This window comes from Azolla caroliniana, unplaced genomic scaffold (assembly GCF_043228905.1).
Source record: "Azolla caroliniana isolate FFs.n. ecotype wild unplaced genomic scaffold, voAzoCaro1.0.p SCAF_12, whole genome shotgun sequence".
Classification (NCBI taxonomy): Eukaryota; Viridiplantae; Streptophyta; class Polypodiopsida; order Salviniales; family Salviniaceae; genus Azolla; species Azolla caroliniana.
The window spans coordinates 13,693,199-13,711,365 of NW_028230447.1; the positions used below are offsets into that span (position 1 = coordinate 13,693,199).

General features: G+C 40.0%; 1 protein-coding gene and 1 long non-coding RNA gene across 3 annotated transcripts; both read right to left on the minus strand.

Annotated features, from left to right (window-relative positions):
* Window positions 1–5,306: 5,306 nt before the first annotated feature.
* On the minus strand, window positions 5,307–11,488 carry LOC147857158 (uncharacterized). The gene is made up of 4 exons (XR_015530640.1): window positions 11,441–11,488; window positions 9,836–9,947; window positions 5,661–5,851; window positions 5,307–5,589 (listed from the first exon to the last, which is right to left on the minus strand). It is a non-coding gene; the product is annotated as an uncharacterized LOC147857158 (long non-coding RNA).
* Window positions 11,489–14,487: 2,999 nt separating this feature from the next.
* LOC147857159 (uncharacterized) lies at window positions 14,488–18,143 on the minus strand. 2 transcript variants are annotated; one of them, XM_087328178.1, is made up of 3 exons: window positions 17,953–18,143; window positions 15,823–16,838; window positions 14,488–14,906 (listed from the first exon to the last, which is right to left on the minus strand). In XM_087328178.1, the coding sequence occupies exon 2, from the start codon at window positions 16,685–16,687 to the stop codon at window positions 15,938–15,940; it is 750 nt and encodes a 249-aa protein (XP_087184304.1). In that variant the 5' UTR covers window positions 16,688–16,838; window positions 17,953–18,143; the 3' UTR covers window positions 14,488–14,906; window positions 15,823–15,937. The 2 variants fall into 2 exon arrangements, with proteins under 2 accessions (XP_087184304.1, XP_087184305.1); XM_087328179.1 differs by lacking the exon at window positions 17,953–18,143 and having other exon boundaries at window positions 15,823–17,598.
* Window positions 18,144–18,167: the final 24 nt, after the last annotated feature.

Sequence of the window (18,167 nt, forward strand, 5' to 3'; positions counted from 1 at the left end):
CAATTCTATACCATTGCTCAGGGACCCAATGAAACGGTTTCCCAGTTTACCATCCTATTTCAAGACCTTTACCGGCAACTGGCAGAGGATGTGTCGGCCAATCATTTAAAAGATACGTTCCTTGCCGGACTCCGGGAGCTGCTGAGCACGACGTTGGCCCTTACGGATTTTTCACAACACACTATCGAGCAAGTGGTCGCTCGTGTTCTTGCTTTAGATAGGGCTCATCATAACAATTCTTTCTCCATGGGCACACTCCAAACCACCTTGCCAACAACCGAAGAGACCTAGTTTCGGCAACCACTGCAATGCACAACTTGTGCCAAGTCCGGTCACTCAGCTATCGATTGCCCTCTACGACCACATTGTCCCATCTGCCATTCTAGAGTACATACGGTTGAGCAATGTGAGTACAACATGCTCAACCGTACTAACTCGGTTCTGGTACAACAAATTGAGCCACGCCACGATCCTTCGCAACAGGATGAGCAACCACCACCACGGAATAGAGACGCTGAACGACCTTGGGAGGATGATCGGCTTCACCGAAACGATGGCTGCCACCCTGAACCAGATCCCTATCACCGGGATCCCCACTACCGACCGGAGCCACCATACTATCACAATTGACCACGCTATTATCGTGACGAGCACTATTATCTGGAGGAACCCTATTACCGTAATGACTACGATCAAGGAGACTATTATGAACCCCGGTACCCACGGCACGATCGACCGGCCCCACATCATAATCGCGGCTTCCGACCTTCGGAGAATAATCGACGACCTTCGACAACCGTCGCCGAGACCCTCCGCACACTAATAATAGGCAGCCTCCCCAATCCGAGCCTCGTGAAACCTTCCGCAGTCCTATTCCCAGCAGGCCCGACACTAGCAACCACGACACACAGCACAGCCTCAATTTGAGCAAGGAGATCCCAGTAACTTGGCCCTAGTAACATCCTTCAAGTGTAATCAACCAAGCCAAGTGCTCTCTTGCTCTCTGACTCCTAACTTCCATCCCTACTCGCCTTCCTGCTCTTTCGTGATAGCCATGACAATCGAAGTATCCAGAGAACTCCGCACTTGGCTCAGCAACCACGGTCTGGGAGGATACCTCCGCGTCCTCGACACTGCTCCACACCCCGAAGCGCAGGCAATAGCCAAGAAGGTGCATCCGGACACCATCACCAACAATCAGATCCGCTCGGCGCTTAGTTTGCAGCGTGGGGGCGAACACGATGTCAATACTCCGCCATAGTACATTCTAGAAAAATATTTCGGAGAATACTCCGCATCTACAAAGGCCCATCGCATGCACGGAGATTCCAATGAATTCTTCGGAAATCTGGACCATTTTCTTTTGGAGTATGGACGTATCACCGCCAATGCATATAGCATACCCAAGAAGAGGGCTGGCTTAATCATCACGGCATATCGAGGCGGAGCTGTCAATTGGGGTATACTCACTGAGGAAGGAATTCATGCCGCGTTGGCCTCCTTCCAATCAGGTAAGCATTTCTTCCCAGTGTTGGCACAATATCTGGCCATACTTTACCCTCCCCAAACCACGGCCCCATCTCGCCAAACATTGGCCCTACCAGCTCTACCCACCCAGGACAGAAAACCAAGAGCCCTGTAGTTGCCACAGGACGAATGGCAGGACGAAACACCGGCCCGCACCCCAACCTCGCCTCGAGCCAAGTCGAAGAACCATGAGGTCCCAACAACATTACCATTCGGGAAAGCGGCAAACCTCAATCCTCCACGATCTGTATCACGTCCCCACGGCCCGCAGCCACTCCACGCCCGAAGCAAAAAACTGACAACCAAAAATCCGGTATGGGTACGGATCACTCCTCGGTGACCCAACGGAAGTGAGATCGCAATGAACTTGCCGCCCCAAAACTCAACCCTGCCAAGAAACGCCGCCCACAACGTCGCAGCGAGGAAGGAACAACCGCGAACTCCTCAGCCGAAAACCGGCAACTGGTCAGTGTACCAACGAAGACAGTCGCAGTCGTCACAGCTAAACCCCTCGCTCTGACCGATCAGATCGAACAAGGGCAACAATCACGGTTCTCAGAGGACGAGGTAATGACTTTCAAGGACTTACCAGCCGAATCACATGAGCTCGGTGCCATTTTACAACACAGCACAACTTACGAACTCATTGATTTCCTTGCCCGCCTCCAAGTCGCTGCCGCAGCCCGCATGGCCCAAGAACACGCCAAACAACAGATGGTGGAAAGGGCATTGGCCAACGAAATGGAATCTGACAACGAGCCCAAGTTACAAAAAGTAGGATGGAAGAGAGCCACAAAGAAACGTCGCACACGCATCGAGCTACCCGACCTCAACACGGCACTTGTCGAGGTTTACCGCGAGTTGGCAAAGACTACACGCGCGACTAAAGAAGCACGGAAGCAAGCCAAGACCACCACCGAGTTGTGGCAAGCATCGGAACTCTGCTTGGCCGCACTAGAGGCACGACTCCAGACAAACACCGAGTCCACTTTGCTCGGCTTGTCCCTTCCCACCACCCACCCACACGAAGCGTCAACCCAAACGGAACTACGAAGTTGTGTCGAGCTGGTCGATATATCTACCCAAACAGAACCACCCAGCCCCTACGCGATGCATGATGAAACAACCCAAACCGAGGGCAATCACAACACGGCTCCGTTCAAAGATGCTATCCACCGTTATAAAGAAGAACTTATCATTCAAACAGCCATCGCGGACAAAGCTAAGGAACGTTACGACACAGCCAAAGCCGAGGCAGCCGAAATAAAGGAGCAAGCAACGAAAAGGGAAGCCGAGCTACAAAAACTGCTCCATGACTAGACGACCAAGCTCCAAGAGACAGAAAACAATGCCACAACCGCCCTCAGGACTACACAATATATAGCGGCCGCACAAATTGCATTTCTAAACAAGGAACTCGTGGAATTACAAGTGCGCTCCAGTCAGTTCCTGCAAAAATTGGACCAAACCGAGCAGGAGCGATGCCAACTGGTGGACTCCCTTCACGAACATCAAATGAACTCAGCGTTGGAACTCGAAAGGCAACGCGAGCAGTATTTGAAGGAATCAGCCGACAACACGGATCATCTCCTCTGCCGGTTTGACCAATTAACGGACGAGACAGAGGCACGGATTGCCGTCCTCAACACGTCGTGCGAGATCATCAAAGTCAAACTGCAACGGGAGGCGGAAGAAGCTAAAAGAGAAACGATCACCCTCCAAGCCAAATACGACATGCGTGAGGAACGAATCCACACCTTGGTGGTCAAACAACGGCAGAAGCTCAACCAGAAGGTCGTAGAAAATCTCGCCAGCAGCCAAACTCCCAAGTTTTACGGGCTGACGCCGAAAACCGGAAGAAATAAGGCCGCGGGTTCTATAAAATGGACGAAAATAGCATACAAATGGTCCGAGAAGACCTCACCGAGCATTTCCAAGCCTTAGCAAAAACGCACACCACAACCATCGAAAGCCTCCTTGAAGAATTCAACGACAACCAATTGCAGTTGATGCTTGAAACCGAACGGGCCTTTACAGAAACGGCACGGCAACCAGACCACGAAGAGGAAGCCCCCACCCCACCAGCAACAAGGACAGATATCAACAACGAGCCGGATTTCTCGGCCGAGCAAACCCCACAGAACAAGCCTGAACTTGCTATCTCAGCGGCTACGACGGAGGAACCAAACGTGCAACCAACCTCCGAAGGCATCCTTGACATTTTGACCGAGGAATGAGTGTATCATAAAAAATTTGTGAATCTATTTTTTCGATTATGGTGGGTTAGATGTGCGAAGGTACTATCCCACGGGCATGCCAGGTGTTGTCCGTGGGACAGATTGGTAATTTGGGTATGAAACGAATCTGGATGTAGGTGAAGTAAGCAAACCGTAACAGGGAAGGTAGTGAAGATAATGCAACCGTGAAATAGGGAACCAAAACGAGTAAAGACTGAAGCACGCCAAGCGGGAAAGCAAACTATAAAAAACGTGAAGCACAAACATAACAAGGGGGGAGGACAGAAGAGAGAAGAGTAGGCCCTAGTTAGAATAGAGTACTCAGGAACGTGAAATATCTGCTCATACTTTCTGTTGTAATTTTCGGCCGTGCGCCGTGTAATCACTATTCCTTATTACGTAATAAACATCTAGTTTTGGGTCAAATCTGGTCTGTGTCTTAAGTGCATTTCTAAATAATAACTTCTCGGATTAAAATCGGGTCTTTACGGCTAACCAATCGTTCTGGGTACGAATTGGATTGCCGAGCAATCCCTCTCTAGCCTTGACCTCCGCAACGTAGCACAGTCCCCTGATCCGATTACCATAGGAGTAATCGAAGGTGTTGCTTCCACGAAGGAGACAACACAGTAATTGGGTCTTGTTCATGAGTTTTAGCCAAGCTGAACCGTGAAATCATGACTTAATGGCATAACTAGTTTGGTTTGATTCAGCACGTTTTAGAAATTTGCAAATAATTTTTTTTGGCTTGGAATTTCAAGGGTTTGGTTTAGTTCAGTTTGAGCCTTTGTTGGCTTAACAGTTTTCGCTTCAGCACCTTTAAACCATGGCTTAGTATTTTCATCTTTAGCACAATTCTAGAAGCGAAATATGCATTTCTTTGCTAGAGGCTCATCCCAACTAGAAATTCATACGACAGAATCTGTCACATAATTGGACCCTAAGTAGTTTATAAATGATTGTAAATATTTGTCCAACTATTAATCTTTGTTTTCGACAAAAAGAGCAAACAACTGTGTGAAATTTGATAATAAAAAAAAAGGAAAAAAAGGGACAATTGGAACAAGAATGATTAAACAAAGAATAGGTTTTATCCCATTCTTAGGCAGTTCAAAAATAAGCAACAAGCACATATCATCTTTTTATATGAGAGGGGGCGTAAAGGATATCAATCGACAAATGTCATTCCAGAAAGAAAGAAAGAAGGATATATTAATGTCTTTTAAGAAGCCAAAATGGCCTATAAGACCAAACTAGAGATTACATCTTAAGTGTTGTTTCTTTGAGAACAAATCAAAATATCTTTTTTTAGCCATTACCATGCCTGCAGTGAAGGACAACAGAGGTTTGTAATGTGTATGAATAGCTATGCGTATAATTCATTGAGGTCCCGATACTTAATCTATAAACCCAAACATATATTTTCAGTCAGGTGCACTCCATTCTGGATTGACCTATGTTAGAGATCCTTTGAAGACCAAAAAGTACAATATATTGAACCTTACATGTATGGATGACAAGATTCTTTAGTCATGTCTTAATTCTATTTCCATTTACTTTTTTCTTAGTCACATGTTAATTCTATTTCTGTCTAAATTTTGTAATGAGTTACATTTGCTGTTGTCAAATATCAGACAACATTTTAAGATGTAATCTCTTGTTTGGTCTTATAGGCCATTTTGGCCTCTTAAAAGACATTAATATATCTTTCCTTAATAGTGAAAAGTTAAATAAGACTAACCTTTGTCTTAACTTATACAAAGTAAACACCTGAAGTGTTGATGCAAATGAACATCTCATGTGGCAGCCTTGGATCAGCCTTTTGCTGCACAAAATCCCTAGCATTTGTCATCTAACCTTGGTTGTAATGGATATGTGAATAGATAATCAACATACCTGTACATAATACCAACTTGATCCATAAAGGCTGCAACAGCTTTGTAAGAAATCTATGTAGTCACTTATGCAGTTAGACGATATCAGCTTCAGGAGGCAGTGCTGCAGCAGTTCTTACCAATGCAGTTTTCCATTCTCTTTCACTTCCTTCTACATAGATTTTTGGTCCAAATTTCTGAATAATCTCATCCCTGTTTGAAATATATATTCAACATACATGGAAAAAGCCTATTCAGTTAGTTGCCTCCCAACATAAGTTGTGATGAAAAAAACAACAATATGAGCTGTAGAAATCACAGACTATATGTTTTATTGCCATGAGGAGGCCACTCTTGACATATGGAACCAAATCAACATATCATCTTGTTGCAATTCCTTCCTACGATGGGGGATTTCCACTCTGTAGTAAAAACTCGATATGTTAAAATAATGCAAGCACTCATAGGCTCACCCTTCTAGGTGGACATTTGATTATGAACTTACGTTATCATACCTTCTCGCGAATTACTGTAAAGAATCTAGCTCTAGTAGAGTTGAGTATTCGAATGCGTAATGTGTGTGTGAGAGTGGGTGTATAAGCGAGAGAAGGAATCAGAGAGAATAACCAGAAAATAAGAAAACACACAGTAGGGGGATGACAGCTTATGCACTGAAAAGAAAACTATATTAATTAACTAAAGCTCCCCCACAAAGCAGAATGGGCCAAGGGGGTTTTATATACAAGTCCTCAAGGGACTGCCACATTAAATGTGATGGTGGAATCTAACCAAGATATCCACTCGTGTATGATTTTGTCATAAGAATATCTAATATCCTTTGACCACATTAACACTTGACAACTACACGGATTGCAATACAGTGTGCTCTCACACTTTTTCACACATCATACTTTTCTTCATAAGCACATGCTCACACAAGTTGAGCTTGATTCTCAACATTACTTTATACACTCAGCATGTGATAAGTGATATTCATCCTCCACTAGGTTTTCTTCCTTGCACGTCTTCATATTTGGGTGATAATGATATGTTACCACCTCAACAACTAACTCGACAAGCAGCAGATGGAATCTGGCGACAAGCAGTTCGACAATTTGAGAAAGAAGATGTTTTACGCAAGGCCCATTGTGGAATTGTTGGCGAGCATTATGTAAGCGACATATACCATCTCTCCGACCACAATCATCTTGATAGAACGTTCTCAGAAGTAAGACATTCGACCTATTGTGTCTGCCGGTTGTCGACAGAACAATTATCAACTACATTGAGACTCAATCCTTGTGGTGATCAACTCTTGAAGCGAGCACGCCAGTACCAGATACAACTCGACGCCATGGCGGTGGTATGTGACGCCGATCAAGGCTCAAGTCCATCTCGATCCCTTTGCTCGGGGGTGGTTGGGTGAATCGGCACCATTCTTTCTCTCTCTCCTCTCTTATATATTTATCTCATATTTCTTTATCTCATGCTTACATTAGGATCAAGCTCTAACAATTGGTATTAGAGTCTCGATTACTAATGTTTCTTTTGTTCATTGTTTTTTTTATTGGATGGTGATGGATCGATGTGCGGTCGAGCTTGATCCAAAAACACAACAAAAGAACTTCAGTATTCCTTTCTTTTCCTTTCTTTTTCCTTTCTTTTATATTCTTTCTTCTCCCATTCTAATCATGTTCATGTCATTTTGCATTAATTTCAATCATGAAAATATGTTGTAGGGGTAGTAATTGATTGTATAAAACGTTTTCATATGTGCATGAGGTCAATACCTCAAATGACATATAATTGACATGTGATTTTTGTCGAATGTGTACGAGGTTAATACCTCAATTGCGTATTACGTTAACATACATATATTACGTATGCGTATGAGGTCAATACCTCAATTTTTAGGTATTTGATATGCGATCTTTGTCATATGCGTAAGAGGTAAATACTTCAAATGCATATTACGTTCACCCTTATTTTAGATGTTTTGTGTTTATAGAGGCTATATCCCTCGATTATGTATCTCGATTACATCATTCGTTGGCTATATTATGTTAACAAATTTTTAATATATGCATTTGTAATCACGTAATACATATTTGATCATATACATGTGATAAACATACATGTGTATATTAGTTATTACGCATGTGATATTACTTGATCGATGGTTGTCTTTCGGAGTAAGGATCTTGGTGGTCATCCTCACATTTTTGTGAGAATGGTGTAGTCACCATCCTTTTTCAACAAATTTTTTTTGTTGTTATCCTTGTTGGTCACCTCGATTTTGTAATATATAACAACGAAACAACCATAGCCACAATGATGTTGTGAGCATTAGGGCTTGATCCACTTCATGTGAGGTCGCTCCTATGACAAGTGCATCCAGCATTCCTCCCTCGTTACATGGTTACAATGCCACCATGAGATCATAAGTACAGAAGGCATTTGTAATGACGTAACCATGTGATAGGCTACGTGGGCCTACTACAAAAATCGGGTTCATCTGGCTTGACCATTAGGTTGCACTTTAGGGTATGCCATCGTAATGATGAGACTTGAGGTTGGGTAACGTACCAAGATGATCTCATGGTGGCATCGTAATCATGTAACAAATGAGGGATATTGGATGCATGTGTCATAGGGGTGACCTCACATGAAGTGGATCAAGCCCTTACGCTCACAACATCATTGTGGCTATACTTGTTTCGTTGTTATACATCAGAAAATCGAGGTGACAAACAAGGATAACAAAAAAAAATTGTTGTAAAAGGATGGTGACTGCGCCATTCTCACAAAAATGTGACAACAGCCACCAAGATCCTTCCTCGAAAGACAACCACCGATCAATTAACATAACGTAACAAACTTCTAATATACACACATATATGTTCATGACATGTATACGATTAAATACATATACATGTGACTACATATGTGTATATAAAAGAATCGTTAACCAAAACATAACCAATGCATGATGTAATCGAGATACGCAATTGAGGCATATTGCCTCTATGCACACGTAACATCCAAAAAAACAAGAGTAAACGTAATAAGCGATCGAGGTATTGACCTCTTACGCATACGACACAAATCGCATATCCAATCTATAACAAATGAGGTATTGACCTCATACGCATACGTAACATATGTAAGCGAACGTAATACGCAATTGAGGTATTGACCTCTTACACATACGACACAAATCATATATCAAATATATGGCAATTGGGGTATTGACCTCATACGCATACATATGTACGTTTTATACAACCAATCGATTACCAATACAACATATTTTAATGATTGAAATTAAAATATAATGACACAAACATGATTAGAATGCGAGAAGAAAAAATATAAAAAAAAGAAAGAAAGGAATACCGAAGTTCTTTTCTTGCTATGATTCTAGATCAAGCCCGACCGCACATCGATCGATCACCATCCAACAAAAAAACAATCAACAAAAGAAATATTAGTAATTAAGGCTCCAATACCAACTATTAGAGCTAGATCCTAATGTAAGCATGAGATAAGGATAATATAGATAGATAAGAGAGGAGAGAGAGAAAGAAGGGTGTCAATCCACCCAACCACCCCCGAGCAAAGGGATCGAGGTGGACTCAAGCCTCGATCGGTGTCCAATACCACCGTCGTGGCTTCGAGTCATATCTGGTGCTGGCACGCTCGCTTCAAGAGTTGATCACCACGAGAACAAAGTCTCGACATAGGGAAGAAAGTTCATTTCCAAGTATCCGGCATCAATCTGGTTGTTGGTTGTTCACAACTGCATTTCACACCATTTAGTTTTTGTAAGCTAGAATAGAAAGGCAGTTTACTTTGTGACTCATGCTGAGAAGAAAACATAGGCAGCTATAATTCTTTGTCAAGTCTAATAAGCATTATCATCTTTTGTAGATAGTAAATACACACATACATGCAACAGCATCCTTGAGATAGGGGGATGCACAATGTGGACACACACTGAATCCGTTATGATTTCCATCATGACATGTCATTGTGTGATTGATGGCCTTCAGACTTGCCCTATACCATCGAGTATTCTGTAAAGATTTTACCCATTAGTAATCTAGTCTCAGATAATGAGTAATCACCTCCCTTTTATCCTTTGCAAAGTTTTTTACTGAAGTTTTAGAAAAAATTACTTGAATCAAAGATATTCACCGGCATATAAAACTTGAAAGATTCCACAATATTTGGGATATGAAAATCCATTCATCTGAGCAAGTTGTTCAATCACCTCCCCAACTGTTGCCATTGGATCAAGATTAAGGACCTGGAAATGGGAAAAACAAATCAACATGTTTTGTCATTTCTTTATTAAAAATTAGGAACACATCAATCTATCTTGGATTTAATCTCTCTAGAAATAAAACTATTTTGTACTTGACAATACAACCAAATTGGTTTGGTGGTGATGTAGAGTTAGAATCTTCTTGAGTTCAACCCTATAAATAATTTCTCACTTGCAAGAATCCTCATGATTCATAGGGAGTGTTGCATGTGATTTTGGCAAGCTACTTCCTGTCTTTGATTTATCTTAGCTGTAGGAAAGAACCACCAGAATTGCCACATTCTGATTGTGTCACATGAGCAAGATGAAGTACCACAACATAGTACCTCAGTCAATGTTGAGAGACTAGAACCTGAAGTAAACGAATCTAACTATTTACATTGTTAAGCTATTAAGCCATAATTTCGCGATTGAGTTAGGTTCAAACCAAACCATTGCCAGCTGCTAAAAATAATATAGGAAGTGTCTCACTAGTTGCACACTATGATTCTAAACTTAGAAAGATTGAAACTTCTGCCTTCGAAAGATTTTCCATTAGAAATACATTCCTGATACCTTATAAAGCATAGTAGCTACGAACCTAGCTTTGGTTCAAACCAAACCAAACCATTAAGCCATGGCTTAACGGTTTATCCGTCCAATATAGTTAAACAATTTGTTTTGGTTCAATTATTATTGAATATCTGGTTTTAAAACTCGGGTTTATTGGTTTATAGGTTTATAGGTTTAATAGTTTATTGGTTTTTAGTTAACTTTTTTATTTCCTTAATGGTTTAATTGATGTTTTTTGTTTATTGATTTAATTCAGTTAACTTAAATGCTTATGTAATTTAATGGTTTGATTAATATTTTTTTAATGATTTAATTAATTTAGCTTAAATGCTAATTTAATTTAATTTAATTTAATTTAATTTTTACTTATTTGACTTTTTATTACTTTGAATTAAATGGTTAGGTTTAAATTTTTTGTTAAATGGTTCAGTTTGGTTTCAACTTTTCCCTAAACGATTTGGCTTGAATGATTTGGTTTACCTTTTCCTAAATGGTTTAGTTTAAGTGGCTAGATAGCTCATAAACAATTTGGTTTGGTTTTTGTTTTCTATAAATGGTTCGGTTCGGTTTGGTTTGGTTTTAAGATAAAGAAACTGAACCGAATCAGGCCCTTAGTTAAAGCAGAGCATGAACTAGGAAAAATAAAGAAACATGACTTTGCCCAAAAACCTGCACCACTTGTTGATTCTGTAAAGGAAAACTCATCTATGCAATAACAATATTTGAAAGCATGCAATGGATGTGAGATAGATTATTTTCCTCTCAAAATTTTCAGATTAGAACATCCTAGCACTACATTCCTCTAGAAGTAAATATCTCAAAAGAAATTTATATAAGATAGATACAACTTGCAACATGAAGTACATTATTCCAAAATAATGCCAAACAAATCACTTGTAATAGACCAAAGCCTGTGAAATCACCTTGAAAGTGTCATCTGGTAAGTATATGTTCACTCTCACGCTCTCCATCTTCTACATAAGGGAAAGGAAAACTGAAGTCAGCATCAGAAATCTGAATAAAGTTCAAGTTAGAATCAGAAAACGAAGTTTGTTATATGACACATCACCACAAAGTCTTGCTTCCATGATAGAGTTAATCATGGGTTGAAGTACACAGATTTTAATCCCTCAAGTATCATCTTGTCATGTAGGTATTAGATCAATATTAGATGGAATATTATTAAAATCATGATATCATTTAGTAGATCTATATTATATGGATTACAGATTTGGTCCTGATGCAAACAGTGTGGCTGATTATGTCATGGTAACTGATTGTGGCGAACCCACTTGCTTCAAGGAAGCAATGGACAGACAGGACAATAAGAAATGGTATAAAGCCATGTTGTCAGAGATGGAATCTCTTGAGAAAAATGACACTTGGGATTTGGTGCAGTTGCCTAAAGGGCAGAAAACACTTCCATGCAAATGGGTTTATAAAATGAAGGTCATTTCTGATTCCTCGCCAAAGTACAAAGCAAGATTGGTTGCAAAAGGATACAAGCAGGAATATGGAGTTGATTTTGATGAGATCTTCTCACCTGTAGTCAAGATGACTACATTAAGAATTATTTTGGGCTTAGTTGCAGCTGAAGATATGGAGCTCATACAGATGGATGTGAAGGCCGCCTTTTTACATGGCAATCTGCATGAAGACATATATATGCAGCAGCCTGAAGGTTTTGTGGCTAAAGGCAAAGAGAAGATGGTTTGTAAGCTCAAAAGGAGTTTGTATGGGTTGAAACAAGCACCAAGAGAATGGTATCATAAATTTGACGCATTTATGCAGTCTCAAGGTTTTCGTAGAAGTCAAGTGGACCACTGCTTGTACACCAAGAAGGCAGGAAGTGGCAGCCTGATTATCTTGGTTTTGTATGTTGATGATATGTTGATTGCTGGCAAGGATATTCATGCCTTGGATTCATTGAAGCAAAGCCTTCATGGCAGCTTTGATATGAAGGATCTTGGTGATGCAAATCACATCCTTGGCATGTGAATACTCCGAAACCGGTCGAAAGGGGTACTCTTTCTATCTCAGCAGGAGTATATCTCTAAGGTTTTCCAGCGTTTCAATATGGAGGGGGGGAAAACAATTGGGGTTCCATTGCCTCCATATTTGAAACTTAGTGCAGAAGACAGCCCTACATCTGATGATGAGAAGGCTGAAATGGCTAAGGTTCCATATGCTTCAGCCGTTGGCAGTTTGATATATGCGATGATTGCTACACGCCCTGATATTGCCTTTGCAGTGGGAGTGGTTAGTAGGTACATGGCAAATCCAGGCAAAAAGCATTGGGAAGCGGTGAAAGGTATTATGAGATACCTCAAAGGCACAAAGGACTTGGGCACTTGCTTTGGAAAGCAAAAGGCATCTGTCGTTGGTTTTATGGATGCGGACTATGCTGGTCACACAAACTGCAGGAAGTCTACTTCTGGGTATGTGTTTACTTTCACAGGAGGTGCGGTCTCTTGGATCTCCAGACTACAGAAGTGTGTTGCATTGTCTACTACAGAGGCAGAGTATGTTGCTGCCACTGAGGCATGCAAAGAAGCTTTATGGTTTTCATATCTAGTGAGATATCTTGGCATTACAGAGTTACCTACTCTTCATTGTGACAGCCAGAGTGCTATCATGCTGCTCAGAATCCTGTCTTTCATGCAAAGACGAAGCACATAGAGGTGAAGTATCACTTCATCAGAGATGTACTTGATAGCAAGAACATTGAACTTGTCAAAGTACATACAAATATTAATCCTGCAGATCTTCTCACGAAGGGTCTTCCAGCTGAGCGATTTGCTCATTGCCGACAAATGATGGGAGTTGGATAGATGTATGTAGTTCAGCTTTGTACATACTTGGACTTACCCGACTTTCTTTTTCTTTTGTTTTTTCTTCTCACGGCACATTGCCTTAAGGGCCATCGTGCCTTTTATTAGTGCACAAGTGTGAACGCACTCGTAGCACACGTTTGACTTGTATATACATAATATCTAAAAGCCAAAAAAGAGGTACACTCTTTGTACCCAAGACAACGTGCATCTCTCTCTCCCTTTGTCTCTCACTCAGACTCTCTCCCTCTGTGTTTTTGACCTAAACCCTAATCCTCATGCTGCCTTCAGTTATAGCACTGATATCTTGAGCTTGTCGCTTTAGACCAACCTCTTCTGCCATAACTTCTCCATAAACAGCCTCGTTGGTGTTAAACATAGTTGTTTGTTCATCCTTCGTTCGTGCATTAAAATCTCCTAATAGTATTATGTCCCCCATAGTAGCAAATATTATGATATCATCATTTAATGGTAGATATGGTGATTCGCCTAGAGGTGCTTGTATCTCTTGTATACTCAAATGCCTCATAGAAATAAACAATATCATTCAAGATGAAACTATCTTGAAAAAGAGCAATCTGGGAACTATGAATCAGTTTGGAAGGTGTCCACTTACCATAGATGCAATCATCTACTAGAAAGGTTCTGAGAATCAATCAAATGTGGCCCCACGCAATGAAAAAACCCTAGCCAAGTATGCTGACAAATTACCTACAGAGAACCCCAATGTTTTGTGCAACAACCATGAGGATACTTTAGAAGAGAAACAAAAAGTATAGCATGACTTCTATGGCCCATTCCGAGCCACATTCAAGACCAGATATGATATTTGACCACTAAGAGGGAAATGATCTGCTCACCATCTTGCAAGTGGTAGTAGAAAGGACATGAATCATCACAGTATCATCGTTGCATTAAGGACAATATACAAGGCAGGGCCAATTTCCAAGGCAGGGCGAGTTAATTTTCATTACAATACCTAGAATATTCACATCTGATTTACAACAAAATAGCAGAGCTAAGAACATGGGAGCCAAGGAGACAAAAAGGAAGAAAGAAAGAGGCCTAAAAGACCAAACAAGAGATTACATCTTGAATGTTTCTCTTCTTTGAGAACAACAAATCAAAATAGAGTAAATATAAAAGTAAAATAGATAAAAGAAAAAAGAGACAAAAGAATCTGGTTTTCAGCACATTTGAGGTCCTCAAGTTAGATATATCATAACTTTTGTCTTTGGAAGACCTCTAGCATAGATCAATCCAGAGGAAAGCCAAAATTTTATTATCCTTAAAGAATTTATCTTGCTTATGAACAATCTATCTAGAGAATTCAAGCTTCTCATTCGAAGGCAATGAGAAGTACAATCAATAAAACTACAGATCTTGAGTTTTCCACAAAATGTGTCTTTAAGTACATCTACTATGGCTTTTAACAAAATCCAGATTAGAAGTCCAATACTCCTTAACACAGTGGTTGCAAAACCAGCATCAAAACACATAGTTGAAATACCCAAATCTTTGTACTTAAGGGGATTATTTAGTTCTGATTTTAACAAGACTGGAGTGATAGGGATATGGAGCGGAATCGGGATGATTCGTAATACCAACTCAAGAATCAAAATAAACAACACCGCAACACAAAAAGAGAGTACACCAAATTTTAACGTGGAAAACCCAAAAATTGGGAAAAACCACGGGAACCTTGGGTTCCAAAACAAATTCACTAATTTCTGAGTGTACAAGGCGTATATAGCCTCAAGAGTTTACTCTAGAGATATGCACTTATATTTCAAGGCTACCGCCTTGGATACAATGTTCACTCTACCAAATAAGATAAACAACCAAAAGAAAAACCCAAAAGAAACACAAACAAGTAAACCTGTTATGAGTAAACGGAAGAGTTGCTGTGGTCCAAACAGCACCTCACTAGATCTCCGTCTTTACACTTGCAACGAGTTCTCGTTCTCGATCACCTTGTTCTCGAGCTCTCACACTTGTTCACTTGTTCACTTTTGATTTCTTGTGTCTTCTTACACACCTCTTTTTGTCGAATCTCTGTTTTCAGCCTCTTAGATATGTTTTCTTATGCACTTCGTTTTTCTCTATCTTTCTCGAAGACTTCCCTCTCAGTTTTCTGTTTTTACTCTCTGTTTTTCACTCACAAAATCAGATTGTATCACACTTGTATATTCTCTGTTTTTTTTCTGCACTCTCTTTCGTTGTCACCGTTTTTTTACGTCTGCCCCTCTTCCCTCAGCCTTGTAGGGCAACGTCCTTTTTCGAATCTGTTTTCACACCTGAACAAAACAAAACAAAAAAAAGACACACGCCCAAAAACATACAAAAAAGAAAAAGAGGAAACATACATACATACATATATATATATATTTAAATGTAACTAATTAGTTTTAAGTTGTATTCGGCGTTTAGCCGACTTAACATTGTGGGCTCCACTTGAGTGGACAGGCCCCAACATGGAGTTCCTTTTTCAAATCATGTGAACTGATGCATATCTTAAAAGTTCGTTTTTCACAAATTGAACTCAAAAGAGAAAAGCCTAAAAAAGCAATGTAATACACAATTTATATTTTAAATCCACAATTTTTTGTTGTCACCTAACGAATCAAGTAGACGCCAGACTTTGTATACCTCATCAAGGTTAGTGTCATTTAACTTGTGTTGGTGTTTGACTCCAGAAGATCTACCAGCATAATCTTCATTAGAAATTTTAGCCCCTGGGCCTCTATGTGATGGAGCACCATATTCCAACTCCATATATGTTTGCATATCCTCCTTATTCTCTTCTTCAAGAACTTGATCATTAGATTTCGCGACTGAATATAGAAAGGAAAAATCTTCAGGATGGATTTTCCCTTGTTCATGCTCATGTCTTACTTTTTTCTGAAATGATTTCCTTCCAAATGCTAAAAATTCTGTTCTGTCAGGTCTTTGTGGTATATTCTGCAAATTGGTCTTGCTTGTTTCTAGTTCAAGTTCCTGTTTTGATAATACTCTGGCAAATGACGGAGAATACATTAACTCTTGACTCTGAAGTTTTGTCAAATCATTCTCCACGTTGTTGATGCTCAACCTAGAAAAAAGCCTCAATGATGAACGACGGTGATTAATTATGTCACAGATCATTGATCTTTGATCAGCGCCCTCTTCTGTAGGTGAAATGCTCTTTCGAAAAGAATTCCTAGATGTTGGATAAATAAAATCTTGCACCAAACTTTTACACCCACTCCCTAAGGGTATAGAGCTTTCATTTGGTAATACTTCACTCTGTTGTTCCCCAACTTCGGATTCATCTACATCCTGTGACTCATCATCATCCATAATATCAGCTAAGCTTTTGGGTGTTTCCAGTACATTTACTCAACATTTGCCACAATGTTCATAAGCAACGACACGACTACATAAATATACATCCTGTCCTCACTTAAGTGAAGCTGCTTATTTTTCACAGTATCTTCTATACATTGAATATCTGTGGCAACAAAGAACAATAACATAAGTACTACTACCCATCTTCCTTCATTAGGTTACAAATTAATGAATGTCAAAATTCTCGCTGTAACTGTGTCAAATTACACTACAACTATATTAAAGCTAGTTCAAAGCCTCTTCAATTGATTCTTTATTATAGTTCTATATTGCAGGTTATATACTTTGACAATAGAAGAATAGCCCACCAAAAGAGGATTGTAAAAAGTAAAACAATATGCAAACCAAAAAAATTTAATATAAGAGGAGGATATTGGTATTCAGAATTCATTTTAAACCTATTCCATTCTTTCTATATTCTACCATTACAACATACGCAGACCCCTTGTTTTGCATTCCCAAATAACAAAAGAAACCGTGTTTTCTTCAAAAAATGCGTGATTTGAGTTTCCATCAGTTTTGGTTTATACCATGACGCTCAAAAGTGTTTTATGAGTTTGAATATAGTAAAGGATAAGGAAATTTATTAAAAGCATTTGCATGAGAATGGGAAGTTAGTCAACAAATTCTCCAAACACAAGAGCAAGCACATGCATGCCTAGATTTTGGAAAATCCTAATGGGGAAACATGTAGAGAATTATGGTGACTTGTTTATGCATTGTAAGAGCTTATATAAATAATCAAACATCGAGAAGATAATAAGTTCTGGTTCTCTTTCACATATGCGTCCTTTGTTTACAATTGAACATATATGCATTTAGCTTAAGAAATTGGCGTCTCAATAGGTAAGACAGATCTTTAATGTATAAAGGTCAAAATTCTCAGATGGAGGAAAGGAATCACATGCATAGATAAGTGATATGTTTAACAATGCATTCCAATGTGACATGCCTTATGTTTAGTGTACTAATTGGATCAAACCTTTATATAAGGGTGAAGACGTGGATAGTGTAAACAATTATCAAACAACTATTGTCTACTTGCTTATGGCAAAATTATTTGGATGTATAATACGAATCAAAGATAAGTACATGTGCTAAAAAATCACCATAGCATCATGGATCACTTTGTCACCCTTCAAGTATTGTTATGCACCTCCCACACATACCATGGCTAATGAAGACATTGAAGGACACAAAGGACCATTATACTATACCTTTGATGCTTCTCCTTCCTTCACTTGAAGCACTTGGCCATGTTCTGTCCCTCCTCTCAACACAGCCGAGCATCATTCCTTGAGAAAACAGGGTTCCCAAAACCTCACCGAGCATTTAAGAATCGCCTCGTCTCGCTGATTGCAGACTCGGATTTCTTGTCCAATGCTCAGAAAACCTTCGATCACATGCTTTTCAAGAGCGGGTAATCTTGGAA

Coding starts and splice junctions, on each gene's coding strand:
- LOC147857159 (XM_087328178.1), bottom strand. CDS start 16,687: ATGGATGATGATGAGTCACAGGATGTAGATGAATCCGAAGTTGGGGAA.